The sequence below is a fragment of the Leiobunum rupestre genome, chromosome 3 (genome assembly GCF_980474605.1).
Source record: "Leiobunum rupestre chromosome 3, qqLeiRupe1.1.hap1, whole genome shotgun sequence".
NCBI lineage: Eukaryota > Metazoa > Arthropoda > Arachnida > Opiliones > Sclerosomatidae > Leiobunum > Leiobunum rupestre.
Genome location: NC_143386.1, coordinates 64,674,230 through 64,688,598, shown reverse-complemented (window position 1 = coordinate 64,688,598; position 14,369 = coordinate 64,674,230). Strand labels below are relative to the sequence as shown.

The window sequence follows — 14,369 nt, the reverse complement described above, 5'->3', positions numbered from 1 at the left end:
TTAGAGCAAAGATGGTTAGGGGTAACATTTTGCTAAGCTTAATGTAGTATAGCTCCAAACTACTCCAGACCGCTCCAGACAGCTTAGGGGAAGCTATTTCCGTGGTGTGATCACTGATAACTGCGATGTAAAATCCTATAAGATACTTTCAAGCAGACGGCGGTGGTATTTTGACAAGTAGGCTTAGCCGTTTTGATCTAAAAATTATGTTTATTTACAAAAATACGAAAATTACTATAAGTAATTTTCGTTATTTCGTAAGAAATATATGCGTAAGATTTGCACCAAGCCCAACTGGTCAGCTACACATTGGTGGTTTGCGTACCGCTCTTTATAATTATCTATTTGCTAAAAAACATCATGGAAGGTTCATTCTAAGAATTGAAGATACTGATCAAGTATTCGTCCTATACTCATAAACGCTAATTATTGTAATTAAATATCATAAAAACTGTTGGAACCTCTTTTAAAATAGGAGAGACTTGTACCAGGTGCGGTTCAGAGTTTAGAATCCATTTTGAAATGGATGAATATAAATCCTACCGAGGGACCTTCCAAAGTTGGGCCATATGGTCCATATGTCCAAGTAAAAAAAATTATAAAAATTTTCCATCAAGAAATAAATTTTTTTCTTTATAGTCTCAAAGAATCAAACTGTACAATGATTGTGTTCAGCAACTTTTAGACAATGGAACAGCATATCGTTGTTTTTGTACAGAATCAAGGTTGGGTTTGTTAAGGAAGGAAGCGCTTCGTTTAAGACAAGTGCCTAAATATGATAACAGATGTAAATTTCTCACTAAAGAAGAAGTTGACAAACTAATAGAGTCGGGAAAAAGTTACGTTATTAGATTTGATGTAAGTTGAAAGTAATCATTTTTTACTTTAAAAACTCAAATGAAGCTAAATACATTATTTCAGATGACACCTGGGCCTATAGAATTTCATGATTTAGTTTTTGGAAAAATAACTTTAGATATAAGCAAGCTTGAAGGAGATCCCGTACGTTTTCATAATTAATTGCAATAAAATAATTTAGTATTACAAAGTACAAATCATTCCAGATTATTCTTAAAAGTGACAAATTCCCAACATACCATTTAGCATGCGTTATTGATGATCACTATATGAAAGTAACTCATGTGCTTCGAGGTGCAGAATGGCAAGTTTCAACTCCGAAACATTTAATGCTTTTTAAAGCATTTGGTTGGGAACCCCCAAAATATGCCCATTTACCATTAATCATGAACAAGTAACTTTATCAAAATTTTTAATTTTAAAAGTTGTACTAAACACCTTTTTCAATCCATTAGAGATGGTTCCAAGTTATCAAAAAGACAGAATGATATTAACGTTGAAGCTATAAAGGTATTAAGTCACCTTTGAAAAGTTACGTATAATTATAATGTTGGAAAATAATTATGTTTAGTAGGATAAAGGTTACAGTGCTGAAGCTATACTAAATTTTGCGATTGATATGGGAGGTGGTTTTGGAGCTTACAGTGAGAAATTATTCACACTTGGTGATTTAGTTAATATGGTAAATAAGTAATTAAACTGTTAGAGGAGTAAAATTAAAACTTTTAATAATTACAGTTTGATTTGGAAAAATTGAATGTTAATTCTTGTAAAATGGATTTGGAAAAGTTGGATAGTTGTAATAAGAAGTTTCTGAATCAATGTATCGAAGATGAACAGAAAATAATTAGTCTAGTCGAGCAGTTGAAGAACAAAGTTTTGGAAAAATATCCAAACTGGTTAGAATTTGTGGAATTGGATCTGACAAACATCAAATACTAATTGAATCAACATTTTGTAGCGACGAAGACATGTTGACCAAAGATAAATTGAGCGATATACTTCTTTGGAGCAGATTTCAAGGTCATATAACCACTTTAACCGATTTCAATAATGAAGAATTTAATTTTTTTTGGCTTCAACCCGAATGGTCCACTTCTATTCCTCAAATTGACAATATTGGTAAATATAATATTAACTTATTAAGCCAACAAAGAATCAAAACTTAATTTTCTTTTTTTTTGTAGAGGAGGCAAAAAGCTTGTTGGAGGATGTGATTAGTTTAATTAAAGACTTCAATGTTGATTTTTTTGCAACAGAGATTAAGGCTTTGGCCAAAACCAAGAAGCTTAAATTTAGTAAATGTATGCAAATAATTAGGATAGGCTTAATTGGAAGAAAGGTATTTTGTCAAGTACATGTTTTATTTACACTCTAATTCATTCCTTTTTGGGTTTTTTTTAACAGGAAGGGCCCAGCATTGCTGAAATAATCAACATTTTAGGGACAGACATTTGTACAAAACGAATTACAAATCTTCAACATTATTTTGAAAAACTTTAAATAAATTAATCTTTTGTTGCTTTTGGTTAAAACAATTTTGCTTTTTCTCATGATATAAAAAGAACTATTATTTACAAAGTTAAGATGGGGAACTTTGAACATTGAATTTAAATTTTACAATAAAATTTAAATTACATCGATATGTTTTGAAAACTCTTCAAGCGGCGAGAGATAATGTCAAAGTTTATTCAATTTTTAGCCCTCTTCAATGTGGAATGTCCCGTTATTTAATGGTGATATAAAACGTAATTTTCATTACTTTAACACAGTTTATTGATAACCACGCACAGGAGTTTTTTTTTTGTTCATATCACAAATCAAGCTTTTTTCTTATGTTATTTTTAGTTCTTAAGGAGTTAAATTAAAAGTATAAATACCAACTTCAGCTAATGGAAAAACTATAAGTGATTTTAAGATTAACTTACTTCTGCTATATTCTCCTTCGCTTGTCTTTTATGAGATTTTAAATTCCCATTGTCATCTGGTGGCAGGTGCAGAGCTTGAATGACATTCTTGTTGGCTGTTAAAAATATTATAATTATATAATGTGCGTGCCTTGATTTTTGGGTTTTGAGCCAAGCTTTGAGTATGAAAAATTTTACATTTCGAGTATCGAGCTGAGCTTTAAAATTTTATCGAGCTATTAGGCTTAGCTGAAAAAGTGGTTTAGAGTACCGACTAATTAACCTTCATTAAAAAAGGGGGTTTAGAGTAATGGAATAATTAGCCACTGGCCCAAAGGTAAATTTTAGTAGCTTTTCTGGCCATTTTTAGAAGCTCACAAGTAGTGCCTTGGTAATAATAATAGTTTCGAGTACTTGTCAGTTGAGTCTAGGCCTCGATTTGAGGCTCAAACCATTTTTGAGCTTTACAACTAAGGCTTTTCGAACTTCGAGCCGATTACTCAGCTTGAAGCTCGATCAAGTACTCTCAAATGCCTAGTTAAAACATACCTGATTTTGTAACGCAGGCTCTATAATGAGCCAACTGCTGATAAACTTGCTTCATTCGTTCCAAATTAATGCGACTAACTTCTACATGATTTACCATGGGCAATGGATAATCTTTGCCAATGATGCATTTGGCATTGATTTGTACATAATCAGGGGCCTTTGAAGGTTCATGGATGAATTTTGTAGGAAAGTTTTTCAACACAGGCAAATACTTCCTATAATTATTTGTAATTTTAGTCTGAAGTTTATCACAATGTAGAATGAATGTATAGTTACCTGATATAATCTCCATTTGGATCGGCTTTTCTACCAAATCTCACTGGACAGTATAAATGGAAAAACTGTTGGAAAAAGGAACTGCAAGATAGCCACATCCACGAACCAGCATTGACACTCCAATCAGCGTCTAATAAGAGTTCATCAAACACTTTCATTCCTTCTTCCCAAGAGATCCAGAGATCCCCTTAAGGTGATAATAGTCGTATGAGCGAATGTACGCAGAGAGATTAACAATACTTTTTACCTCGCGTCAAAAAACATGCAACAGCGTGTCTTCCAACATGATGGATCCAGCCTTCTTCTCTCAGCTGTGTCATAATGGCATCCACCCAAGGAAAACCAGTTTGACCCTGCAAGTACAAGAAGAACTAAGTAATTTTGTTCAATTACTTGAGTACCATTGTTCGTACGTACATTGGCCCATTTGGCTAGTGCTTCAGGATTATGTTCCCACGGAATTTGTACACAAATAGGGTTACTTTTCATGTGATCAAAATTAGGATTTCTCGTTGCAGCGCAGTAGAAAAATTCGCGCCACAGAAGTTGACCATGAAGGGATAAAGGTGGGTTTAATTTCTTGATCTAAAATAATTAAAAGCAAGTTTAAAAAATAAATAACCGATTTAAAGTTTCAAAGAATTACTTTTTTGTAAAGATCAGATAGAGTTTGGTAAAAAAGTCTGGCTGAAAGGCACCCAAACCTCAAATGAGCACTCAAACCAGTTTGGCTCGGCAGCATAGACTGTGGCGTCATTTTTGGACGACCAAAACTAGCAACCCATGCCTTGAAAGTCAAACTTTGTTAGTTAATAAAATAAATAATTATACCATAAGTTTATAATTATGTTTCACAACTTTCACATTAATGTGTCAGTTCTAGCGCTGTGCGATTAGTGGTTTTAGGCAATCGAGTATCGATTTTTTTTTCGAGTATTCGAGTAACCAAGTACTTGATTAAGGGTAAACTTTCTCTTATTCGAGTCGAGTAACTAAAAAAACAACAAGAAATATTTTTAACGAGTTGGGTTATCGAGGACTTGATTAGGAGCTGGTTTTATTCAAGAAAATATTAAATTAAATTTAAAAGGAGTATAAAGTAACTTTCAAAGTTTCAATGCTGAAAAATATTCCATTAATTTAAAAGAACCACAGTTTCCACAACTTTGTAGGTACCGTTTATTGCCCCCCAAAAAGTTGTAAAAACCCCTCTTTGAACTTTGAAGCAACGAGGATAGAAAAAAATTAATACTCAACGAGTTTAGAGAGCAACTTATTTGAGTAATCGGGTACCAAAATATGCAATTTTTTGGTACTCGGTAATCAACGAGTATTATCCAATTACTTATTCTAGGTCTTGGCCTTTTTTGAGGTCAAGTACTCAACGATGTTTTAGTGCTCGCACAGCCCTAGTCAGTTCCCTAACTTTCTAAAGTCAAATGTTTATTTCGAAGTTATTTCACACTATTTTGGTGAACTTCAGAGTAAGTCATTAGACCTAATAGGTGCTCTTTAACTAGTTATATAGTTAGCTCATGCGGGGAGCCCCGCTGATTATTTTTCAAGCACTTTTTCGGTATAACGTTAATTCTAAGACACTCAACTAACTGACCCACTTATGAACAATAATTACAGACTTATGAATACACTTACGAACAAAAAGTAAAAAAAAAATAATCACTTTTCTCTCCAAATGTCGTTCTAGCCTAACTAGAGCTTCCGTTTCCCCACCAATCCACACAGCAGGCTTCAGGTTTTCTACATCAAAACCCAATTCCTCGAGTGAAGGAACTGCGTATATTGCATCGTGATCCTCTTCAATTGGGGTGTATGCATTTTGTAAGAATTCTAGTGTTATACCAGGCAAAGGAGGTGCCGGTGGTTCCATGGTTGATAAGACAGCCTGGAACTGTTTGTATGTGAGTGGAGCCTTGCCCCCCTTTTTTTCAATGATGCTTAATAAAGAAAATACAGTTAAACAGAGTCTTACATCTAATATTTAAACGTCAATTTACTTTTCAAGTTTGTATAATGTGTGAGATGTTCTGCATATGACTGTGATTCCCATATCGTGAGCCATGGCAGTAATATTATGGTCCCTAATTCGTCCATAAGGCTCTGGATCTTCTTCGAACGTTAAATGAGTTGTTTTCCACTCCTAGTTTAATTATAAAATTAGGTTAATATAGAGAGTACTAATTTTGAGTAATACCTCCGATATACGTAATGAAAAATTCTACACTTACTTTGAATAATCTGGGAAAAGCATCGGCAGGTTGACCACGAATAACAAATAATCTTGAATTTAGACGTCTTAGGCTTGAATCAAGATCATCTAGGCAGTGCAGTAAAAACCTATAATATTATAACATTAGTACTGGTTAGATAATCCATATCATAAGAAAGCCTGTATAAAACTCAGGGAGTAATTTAGAGGGATACAGAGGTATAGCCAATAAACAAGGTTTAAGTGATTTTTGGTACTGGTAAAGGAGCAAACGGTTGAATGATGTTTAACAGGCAAAATAAGAATAAATAATAACCTCCATTTGTTGATTCCAATGTTTGAAGAGCCTGCAAACCAAGGATCCACAAGAAAAACGCACCGAAAAGTGGTAGCGCCGACAAGACCTTCGCGAAGAGCGGGTTGATCATGGAAACGAAGTCCCTTTCGAAACCAATGGACAACATGCTTCGGTTGAGGTGAAGACATCGTATTTTTTTCGGCTCTCAGGGAAACGCAAATTAGACTTTAGCTCGTCGCAGACCATGTTAATCAACTATAATTATTTTAGTATGGGTTCTTCCGATTTTAACTCGAAGATTTTGCAAATCAAGAAAGGAGAGCAACAAAACCGAACCATCTGCGAACGATGTCCTTGCAGTAATGTCCATAGACGGTGGCGCCGCCAGTGTTAAGACGCGTAACAGAAAACGATACCGTCAATTTTGATACGTTAAAAATGGTTAGAGAACACTATATTACACGCAAACTAGACCGATATTAACTAACTTTCTAGGTTAGTTTAATAGCCTACTTGCTAATCTATGAAGAATTAAATAGCAATTTAGCGAAAAGCAGCAGAAATCGAAAAACCCGTTTCCTATTCTGGTTTCCTTGAGATAATTTAGCGGCCCTTGATTTTTACACACCTTCTGCAACGTGACTTTAAACGCGTTGGAGGACGAAACGGAGTCGTATTGCCCTTATTACCCTAGGCGTTGAACCGTGAAGTAAAAATCAAAACAAAATGAATGTAATTATTAATAAACATCCCATAATATAAGCGTATAAATTTAATTATATGAAATTGCGTTTACATAAATTTATATTAAAAATTTTCTTGATAATTAAAATATAAGCCCGATTTATATCAAACGCCACTCCTTTTTATTTCCTCCATTCTTTTTCCAAACAGTCTTGTGGGCGTCTCGATTGGACGGTGTGTACCACGTGGATTTCCCAGGCACAAGTCACATGTTGTACGGCGTGTTTCACCACTTTTCCCCTTCTCTCCCTATCCCCGCTTAGCTCGTAATAATGACATAACGGAAAGAATTAGAAAGTAATTCCAAAGGTGCCCGGGTTGACGCGAGATCTCCGCGGAAAAGCACACCAGTAAAGGTTAACTAGTCTATAGACGAAAAGAATTGATAATTCACGAGTCAAATTTAAATATTTTATATCGTTATAAATAAACCAAATACGCAAGCTCGTACTCTTATTACACATCGTTTCCCCCGCTAAGTAAAAATATCTTTCTTACCCAAACTTAGAAACGTATTTCGAAATTAAGTTCTACATGGAAATTTTTCGAAGATAATTATAAAAATAAGAAAATACATTATCATAGATTTTGGAAAGTTTTATTTTGCTAATAGAATTAATTTAATTCGAAGGGTGTACTTTAAATTGGGATCAACAACCTTTACGATATCGGAAGTAGAATTCAACAAAGTACATTACATTACGTTAATTCAAAATCAAGATGGATAAAAATTTAGCTACTGCCGAAACCCGGGATCGAACCAGGGACCTTTAGATCTTCAGTCTAACGCTCTCCCAACTGAGCTATTTCGGCTGTTATAACCTCTTTATTTGAACAATTAGCGTTAGTAAAGGAATGATAAATGCTTATTGTAATCCTCCATCCCAATATCTGACAAGTGGTATTCCTGAGTTTAACAACGTCGTAACTTCAAAATTCGTTGTTCCAAAGTGGTAAATACTGGTAAATAACGTTACGGTTTAAAATGGGAAATGTGTTTGATAATGGTAAATAATATAATTCAATGAATTATTTACAGTATTTAAAACTTAAACCCGCTCGCTTAAACCTACATTTAAGGAGATAAAACCTTTAGGATTTAGAACAAAAAGATCATCAAAAGGTGATATATTCCGTTTTTGTATGATATATGCCATATTTACCATAATTTAAAATATTTACAATTTTTTACTCACAATAATGGTATTTTTGGAACACTGGCCCTGATCAGAAATACCATATTGTTACAATATTATTGACTTATGGAAATACCTAACAAATTTGTAACATATGAATCTTTTAAACGTTTGAGCTCGAGTTACGATATTTCTTAAGGGAAATTTTAATATTAAAATATAAATTAAATAATTTTTGAAACAAAAATATCGTAACTTAAAAAGTCCAGAAATATTTTCGAAAAACGAGTTACTATATTCTTAATATCGCTAAAACTATTGTCCGTATGATAAAATTAAGTTAATTACTAAACTTACATTAGAAAGTTATCGTGACAGAGTTATCCACATTCTTTATCAGTTTTTATTTTGTTAGTTTGCTACGCATTGAATATTTGTGCATATCTTGATGCCTATACACAAGTCGTTCACGGCTTGATAGGTGATGTAATGACAATAAATAAATTAATAAATACATAAATAAGACTTTAAGCTCAGGTTAAGACTTAGAGATACTTAGTATAAAAAACGAAAAAATCTTAACTAATAAAGTTTTATTGACTTAAGAACTAATAAGAAATTCTTACAATATCATTTTGTGTACTATATTTAACTTTTATATAGTTACATTACAAAAAAAATAGTTCCAACATTATGTACAACGTAGAAAAATACTTAATACTGCAAAAGGGAATGTCGTTGTTACAACCGAATAAAATGAATAATGTTTATCGCAGTATCTAGAACTATTTCATGACAAAAATTAAAATTTAGGAACTCGTTGAGATATAAACAAAATACTTATTTCTTTTATAAAAAGCGCGGATCCATAAATTTGAAACCATTCATTTAAAAAGTACGCGAGCAATAAAAAATTTCAATATCAGTTTGGCACTTCGGTTACAAAATTTTATAAAAACGATCGTAACATCTTAAAAATTTATCCATTATTAAGAATGGCTTTAAACAAATATTTACAGGTTAAAATTTTTTAAACTTTTTCATAGACAATATCATTATAAAAAGTCTATATCCGAATTAGAAATTTGTTACAAAAGATGGAGAGAAAAAGTCTTTTAAAAAAGTGATTTAGAATATAACAGGCACGCTTCTTCTTTGGTGATCTTGAGATGGTAAGTAACCGGGGCCGCAAGCGTAGGCACTCATATAAGCCGTAGCCGGATAACTGGATGGCGTCCCGGCCATGCCCATCGGGTTCTGGCCGTGTCCGGCGGCCATCAGGGAAGCCGCTCCGGCCGTGGCGTACAAACTAGAGCCGTAGAGGGAAGCCGCGGGCGACGGCGAAGAACTAGACGGGAACTCGGACTTGATGTTCGGAGAAACGTTCAAAGACTTGGACAAACCAGAATCGCCCGAGGAGGACATGGGATAAGGCACGGACATTTGATAATGTCCAAACTGGCTGGACTCCATAGCCCTCTTCTCCAAATCGTAATGATGGCTGTTGTTCATCGAGTTCATCGTGTTCATCGTGTTCATAGCTGCCGCGGCGGCGTGGGCCGAACTCATGTACGCTCTAGGATCCATCGGCCCTCCGCCCAAGTACGGCGGCAGGGTGAACGGGTACGACGATGCACCGCCGTTCGGTGGTGCTGGTGCGGGTTCGCTCTTCTTCACCGGGGGTCTGGGTTTCCTTCTGGGACGGTACTTGTAATCCGGATGGTCCCTCATGTGTTGTTCCCTCAACCTCTTCGCTTCGTCGATGAAGGGACGTTTTTCGGTTTCCGTTAGCTGTTTCCATTCGGCTCCCAGTCTCTTACTGATCTCGGAGTTGTGCATCTTGGGGTTTTCCAAGGCAATCTTGCGACGCTGGGCTCGGGACCAGACCATAAAGGCGTTCATGGGCCGTTTAATGTGGTCCAGTTTAAGGCCTCCGCCGTGTCCACCTCCACCGTTGTTGGCTACTCCGTGTTGATGGTGTCCCGACATGTTAAGTCCGACACTGCTGTCCAGACGTCCGTCGTGCATCCCCGGAGGAATTCCGCCCATCACGGGACTCAAGTGATGCGGAGCCCCTCCACCGTGATGAAGTCCGTTCATCATTTTCAAATAAATCGTTAAAAAAATAACTGAACAAAATTCGACGACGCAAAATAAACGACGATGCGATTCGTACGAGCTTCAAACTTAAAATGATCGAACACGTCAGGCGCCAACCTATTTTTACCTACGGGCCGGAAAATTTAGGAAGGGCCCAAAGTTCGCGAAAAAGTTTCGCAACGAAAGTACGTACGATGTCGCCCGGTGGAAGGGAGCAGCCCCATTGGAGGAATTTCGTCACCCATCCGAGATGGACCAATCAGATAGGAGGAAAGGGTCCCCCTGGTGTCACGACCTTCAAACTACCGTGTAGTCGCGCTCCGCGGGACAATTTAGGGATGGGAATCACCCCTTTTTGGCGACCCCCTTACTGTAATTCTCTGCCACCACGCTGGCTGACGCGCTCTCGCAACCCCCACCTGGAGTTTTAAGCTTTTTACCAAGTAGCCGAGGAGGGGGGGCAGAGGGACGGGACCCCAACGTATTTCTTCGTTGTGTGTAAATGCACGAAATAGGAAATGGCTATTGTTGAAATGGTTAGCCGTACGGGGTACTTTAACGTTAAACTGTCGCGCCGGACTTTTAAAAATATATAAACGTCAACGCATCCTGAGTGGACACGCGAAATATAAAATCAAATCGGTTTTGTCGGTAGCGAGCATTATACGCGGGTATTCGGACAATAATGTTTTAACAGAGGCCAGCCTAGGATCGACGACACACAAGATTTCGAATAATACGCGGTAAAGGTCTCCAGTGTTCAGACCGAAAATGGTCGGAGCCTTTTTTCTCTGAATGGTGTAAAAGTAATACCCTGGCACTAAAGCGTTGAAAAGTTCATTTTTGTACGAACAAAAATGACAATAAAATACTTTTGGTAATGCCCGCTTTTGACTGACTCTCGTCTACTGCGCGTCGGGTCGTTTTTTATTCATTGGCTTTTGGATTCCACTGTTGACACTTTTTTGTGAAAATGGACAATCGTCGATTATCGGACACGCGGCTAATGGGAAATAGTATAATGTCGACCTTTGCGCGATCAATGGAGCAATTTAGCTTTTAACATCATTTACATTATAGCTTATGTATACTTCTCTATAACATCTTCATAGAAAAATGTCAATTAGACCTTGTTTCACACGGAACATACAATTAGTATTCCTTGCGCTACTGAAAAGGTCACTATAGAAACCAAATCGTGTGATTGACAAACACGAGCTAAACTCTTTGCGGCCGAAAACTATCGCTATTCGTAAATTTTACTTTATAAATAATGATACTTAGATTTTAATAAAAATTTTGCAACGTTTGCTTATATTTTGATAAGTTTATTTAGGAAAAAACGTTCTTATGACTTTTTAATTTGTCAATAACAGACGCTAGAATCATAGGCACATCCTCGGATAAGGTAGCCGTTACGCCACCTAGACTCGTTTTGCTCGGAAATAGATAGCGAGCTATTCTGAGCGTTTTCATAATATGCTTCCTTTACTTCCGTTTCTTATGTCGCCGAGAGCGTGCCCGGGCCCCGGTAAAATACAAATTCCGGGGCCCCAAGAGAGCCGTTGCTACTGGAGATAGCCATACTTTTTAGTAAAGAAACCCTGGAGAAGTATATCTAGTTTGTTCAAACCCGGGCCCTTGGGCGGCACGGGCCCCAGTAATTTGTACCGGCTTCTTCCCTCTCTTGTCGGGCCGGCCTATGTCTAAAGGTTAATGACGCATTTTTCGTTTGAAGTTACGTAATTTATGCGAGGGGTCTGACATCTGCAAATTTTGCGTATATACTTGATTTCAGAAATCAAACTGATTTTAAGATTTCAGAGTACAATATTCGTCTTGATTTCTGTTATTTTAAACTGATTTTGAGATTTCAGAGTACAATTTTCGTCTTGATTTCTGTTATTTTAAACTGATTTTGAGATTTCAGAGCAGAATTAGCGTCGATTTCTGGTTTGTATAGGCTGATTTTGAAGATTTATAAAATCATTTTTCTTTTAGAGTGAACGGGATTTGTACGAATGCTGGACCCCTCGAATTTATGTCATATCCAGCGAACAAAGTTTCTATAAAAATGCTTTTCTGGCATATTCATGTTACATATGTCAATAAATATAAGTATGACACTCGATCGAATCCTTGTTCACATTTTTGTTTTCTTACTACCACCTTCCTTCGCTACTAACAAATTAATGGGAGTGTCAAATACATAATCCGGAAACTTAGTAGTCTTTAGATCAGCGGTTCCTATTTTGTTTTGCTATGGAACCCTAAATTATCCACCTAATTCTGGCGGAACTCTAACTAATTTTTTTTACTTATCTTAAAACAATGGCGTAGTTAACAGTGCCCCCCCCCCCCCCCGAAACATATGGTCGTATGAACAAATATTTATATTTTTTTACTTTTTTTCCAATGGTGCGCCCCCCCCCCCCCCCGAAACAAAATCCAGGCTACGCCACTGGTAGCTAGCATGGGTTGGACCCGGGGTGGATATCATAGTATGGGGTGACACCCGGGGCGGATTTCATGGTGTGTGGTGTGCTACTTACTAGTCTCTAGTTTGTGTATATTTTTATTTTTTTCACGGTTGGATGTCACCCCCAAGGGCCCCAAATCACGCCCAAACATGTGGCACCCGGGGCAATGGGTTAGTAACATATATAAAAATTCAATAAATTAAATATTTTACAAAGCATATAAACACATCCAATTTTTGATAGTTGCACGAATATTTTTTTAACATATTAGCAGAAGAAAATAGGGGGAAGTACGCTTCTAGTCAGCTTTGGAAAGGCGTCACTTTTCACGAATTTTCGCGCCAAAACGGTTTGGCGGGAAATCGCGGATGAATACATCGTTTAAAAAGTCATTTTTCTTAAATTGAACAATTGTAACATATTGCCCTTCTCATTCTCTGCTATTTGAGCTAAGGCGTATTTGCTTTCGTCGATTATAGCCGTGTTGAATCAAAACAAAAGTAGGACTACTTTTTCAGTTTGTTTTATTATGCGTAAAAAGGCGTTTTCGTGGGTCACACGACGACTTCTACGGCTCAAAGCTACAGATACGTACTTCCCCTATTTTCTTCTGATATTAGTTCCCTTAATCTCCTGCATGAATAAATGAAGGAAGCTTGTTCCGACTTTACGAAGTTTGCTATCGCGTTCTTCTGCATAGAAATTACACTGGCTACCTCTGGTTTTGTGATGATGAATTGTATTTGGTTTGTGAAAGAGTTCAGAAATATAGTCTGGAACCAAATTATTAAATATTAAGTACATAAAGACCTTAAGATGTAGATATCGTTGCTGATCGAGAGAAAGAATTGATAATTGGTTACGGGCCGCTGGCCGTACTATAGTGGCGGAAGATCGTCGAGGCTGACCGCTGATAATTTTACATATATTATTTTGTTGAACTACAAGTTCAACAAAAGGTGGAAACCCCATCATGCCACGCGAGCCAACAGCACCCTACACGTAATGACGTTTTTCTTTAGGTGTTGATACTTTTGTCAGAGAAAGATTATAAAACCTTAACATCATGCCTTTATTTAGAATTTTAGCCGAAATTGCCCACGAAATATAGTGTTTATCGTAGGGAAATCGCTTTCGCTTAAATGATGACATCACGCGTAAAATTGATTTGAGTTACTGAGTAGTTTCGAAGATAATCGTCATTCGTTTTCATTTTCAAATCGTTTTAAATTTCGCCCAGGAAAAAATTCCAAATTGATTTGAACAGAGAATTTTAAAATAGTTTTTTGCTGGTTTCTTGCAACATATACACTGAAATCGATTTGATTCTTTGATTAGGCCACCCTCCTACGCATTGTAACCCGGTCACCTGAATTAAAGGCATAAAAGTCGGTAGATGAATTGGGCCTTAGGACGTAGGTATTAGCCTAGCTGATTATTAGAACAAAGGAGGTATATTCGCGACCGAAAGCTATCACTACGCCCTCTTTTGGTTTCCGTCGAAAACTAGATAGTAGCGTAAGGACTTTTAATGATACGCAACTACGTGTATAATGGGTTGTGATGGATTAACCCTATAAATGGTTAATATTTGCCATTTATTATATTTATTATCTTACTTGACAATAGCAGACGTTACATCACAGGTGCTACTAACAAGAGCGTGTTACCGCAATATCACCTAGACTCGTTTTAATATGAAATTAATGAAATCCTCAAAGTTGCTGATAAATAAACTAGGCCCGTCTTAAGACGTTTTGGGACCCTGGGCTAAATTATTTATATATATATATC

At 36.5% G+C, this 14,369-nt stretch overlaps 3 protein-coding genes and 1 non-coding gene across 4 annotated transcripts; 1 reads left to right on the top strand and 3 right to left on the bottom strand.

The window, feature by feature from the left end:
- Window positions 1–11: 11 nt before the first annotated feature.
- GluRS-m (putative glutamate--tRNA ligase, mitochondrial) lies at window positions 12–2,389 on the top strand. Its single transcript, XM_090169866.1, has 13 exons — window positions 12–21; window positions 69–177; window positions 263–398; window positions 476–586; window positions 640–858; window positions 922–1,002; window positions 1,065–1,252; window positions 1,314–1,368; window positions 1,433–1,540; window positions 1,597–1,757; window positions 1,820–1,980; window positions 2,046–2,200; window positions 2,266–2,389. Exons 1-13 carry the CDS (start codon window positions 12–14, stop codon window positions 2,359–2,361), a joined length of 1,590 nt encoding a protein of 529 aa, XP_090025992.1. The 3' UTR covers window positions 2,362–2,389.
- A 5-nt stretch (window positions 2,390–2,394) lies between these two features.
- On the bottom strand, window positions 2,395–6,779 carry LOC149954256 (cryptochrome-1-like). Its single transcript, XM_090169010.1, has 11 exons — window positions 6,134–6,779; window positions 5,837–5,945; window positions 5,606–5,748; window positions 5,272–5,545; window positions 4,237–4,377; window positions 4,008–4,175; window positions 3,838–3,943; window positions 3,591–3,777; window positions 3,315–3,529; window positions 2,787–2,881; window positions 2,395–2,708 (listed from the first exon to the last, which is right to left on the bottom strand). The coding sequence occupies exons 1-11, from the start codon at window positions 6,301–6,303 to the stop codon at window positions 2,703–2,705; spliced, it is 1,614 nt and encodes a 537-aa protein (XP_090025136.1). The 5' UTR covers window positions 6,304–6,779; the 3' UTR covers window positions 2,395–2,702.
- An 820-nt stretch (window positions 6,780–7,599) lies between these two features.
- TRNAF-GAA (transfer RNA phenylalanine (anticodon GAA)) lies at window positions 7,600–7,672 on the bottom strand. Its single transcript has one exon. It is a non-coding gene; the product is annotated as a tRNA-Phe (tRNA).
- Window positions 7,673–8,636: 964 nt separating this feature from the next.
- Window positions 8,637–10,272, bottom strand: LOC149954254 (uncharacterized). Its single transcript, XM_090169011.1, has one exon. It carries the CDS (start codon window positions 10,096–10,098, stop codon window positions 9,124–9,126), a length of 975 nt encoding a protein of 324 aa, XP_090025137.1. The 5' UTR covers window positions 10,099–10,272; the 3' UTR covers window positions 8,637–9,123.
- Window positions 10,273–14,369: the final 4,097 nt, after the last annotated feature.

Excerpts from the sequence above, each read along its gene's own strand:
- LOC149954256 (XM_090169010.1), bottom strand. The coding sequence starts at position 6,303 with ATGTCTTCACCTCAACCGAAGCATGTTGTCCATTGGTTTCGAAAGGGA. Across the intron at positions 5,749-5,836 it reads CTTTTCCCAGATTATTCAAA|GAGTGGAAAACAACTCATTT; the intron begins GTAAGTGTAGAA and ends TAATTAAACTAG. Across the intron at positions 3,944-4,007 it reads CACTAGCCAAATGGGCCAAT|GGTCAAACTGGTTTTCCTTG; the intron begins GTACGTACGAAC and ends TTGTACTTGCAG.
- LOC149954254 (XM_090169011.1), bottom strand. The coding sequence starts at position 10,098 with ATGATGAACGGACTTCATCACGGTGGAGGGGCTCCGCATCACTTGAGT.
- GluRS-m (XM_090169866.1), top strand. Across the intron at positions 399-475 it reads GAATTGAAGATACTGATCAA|GAGAGACTTGTACCAGGTGC; the intron begins GTATTCGTCCTA and ends CTTTTAAAATAG. Across the intron at positions 1,369-1,432 it reads TTAACGTTGAAGCTATAAAG|GATAAAGGTTACAGTGCTGA; the intron begins GTATTAAGTCAC and ends TATGTTTAGTAG.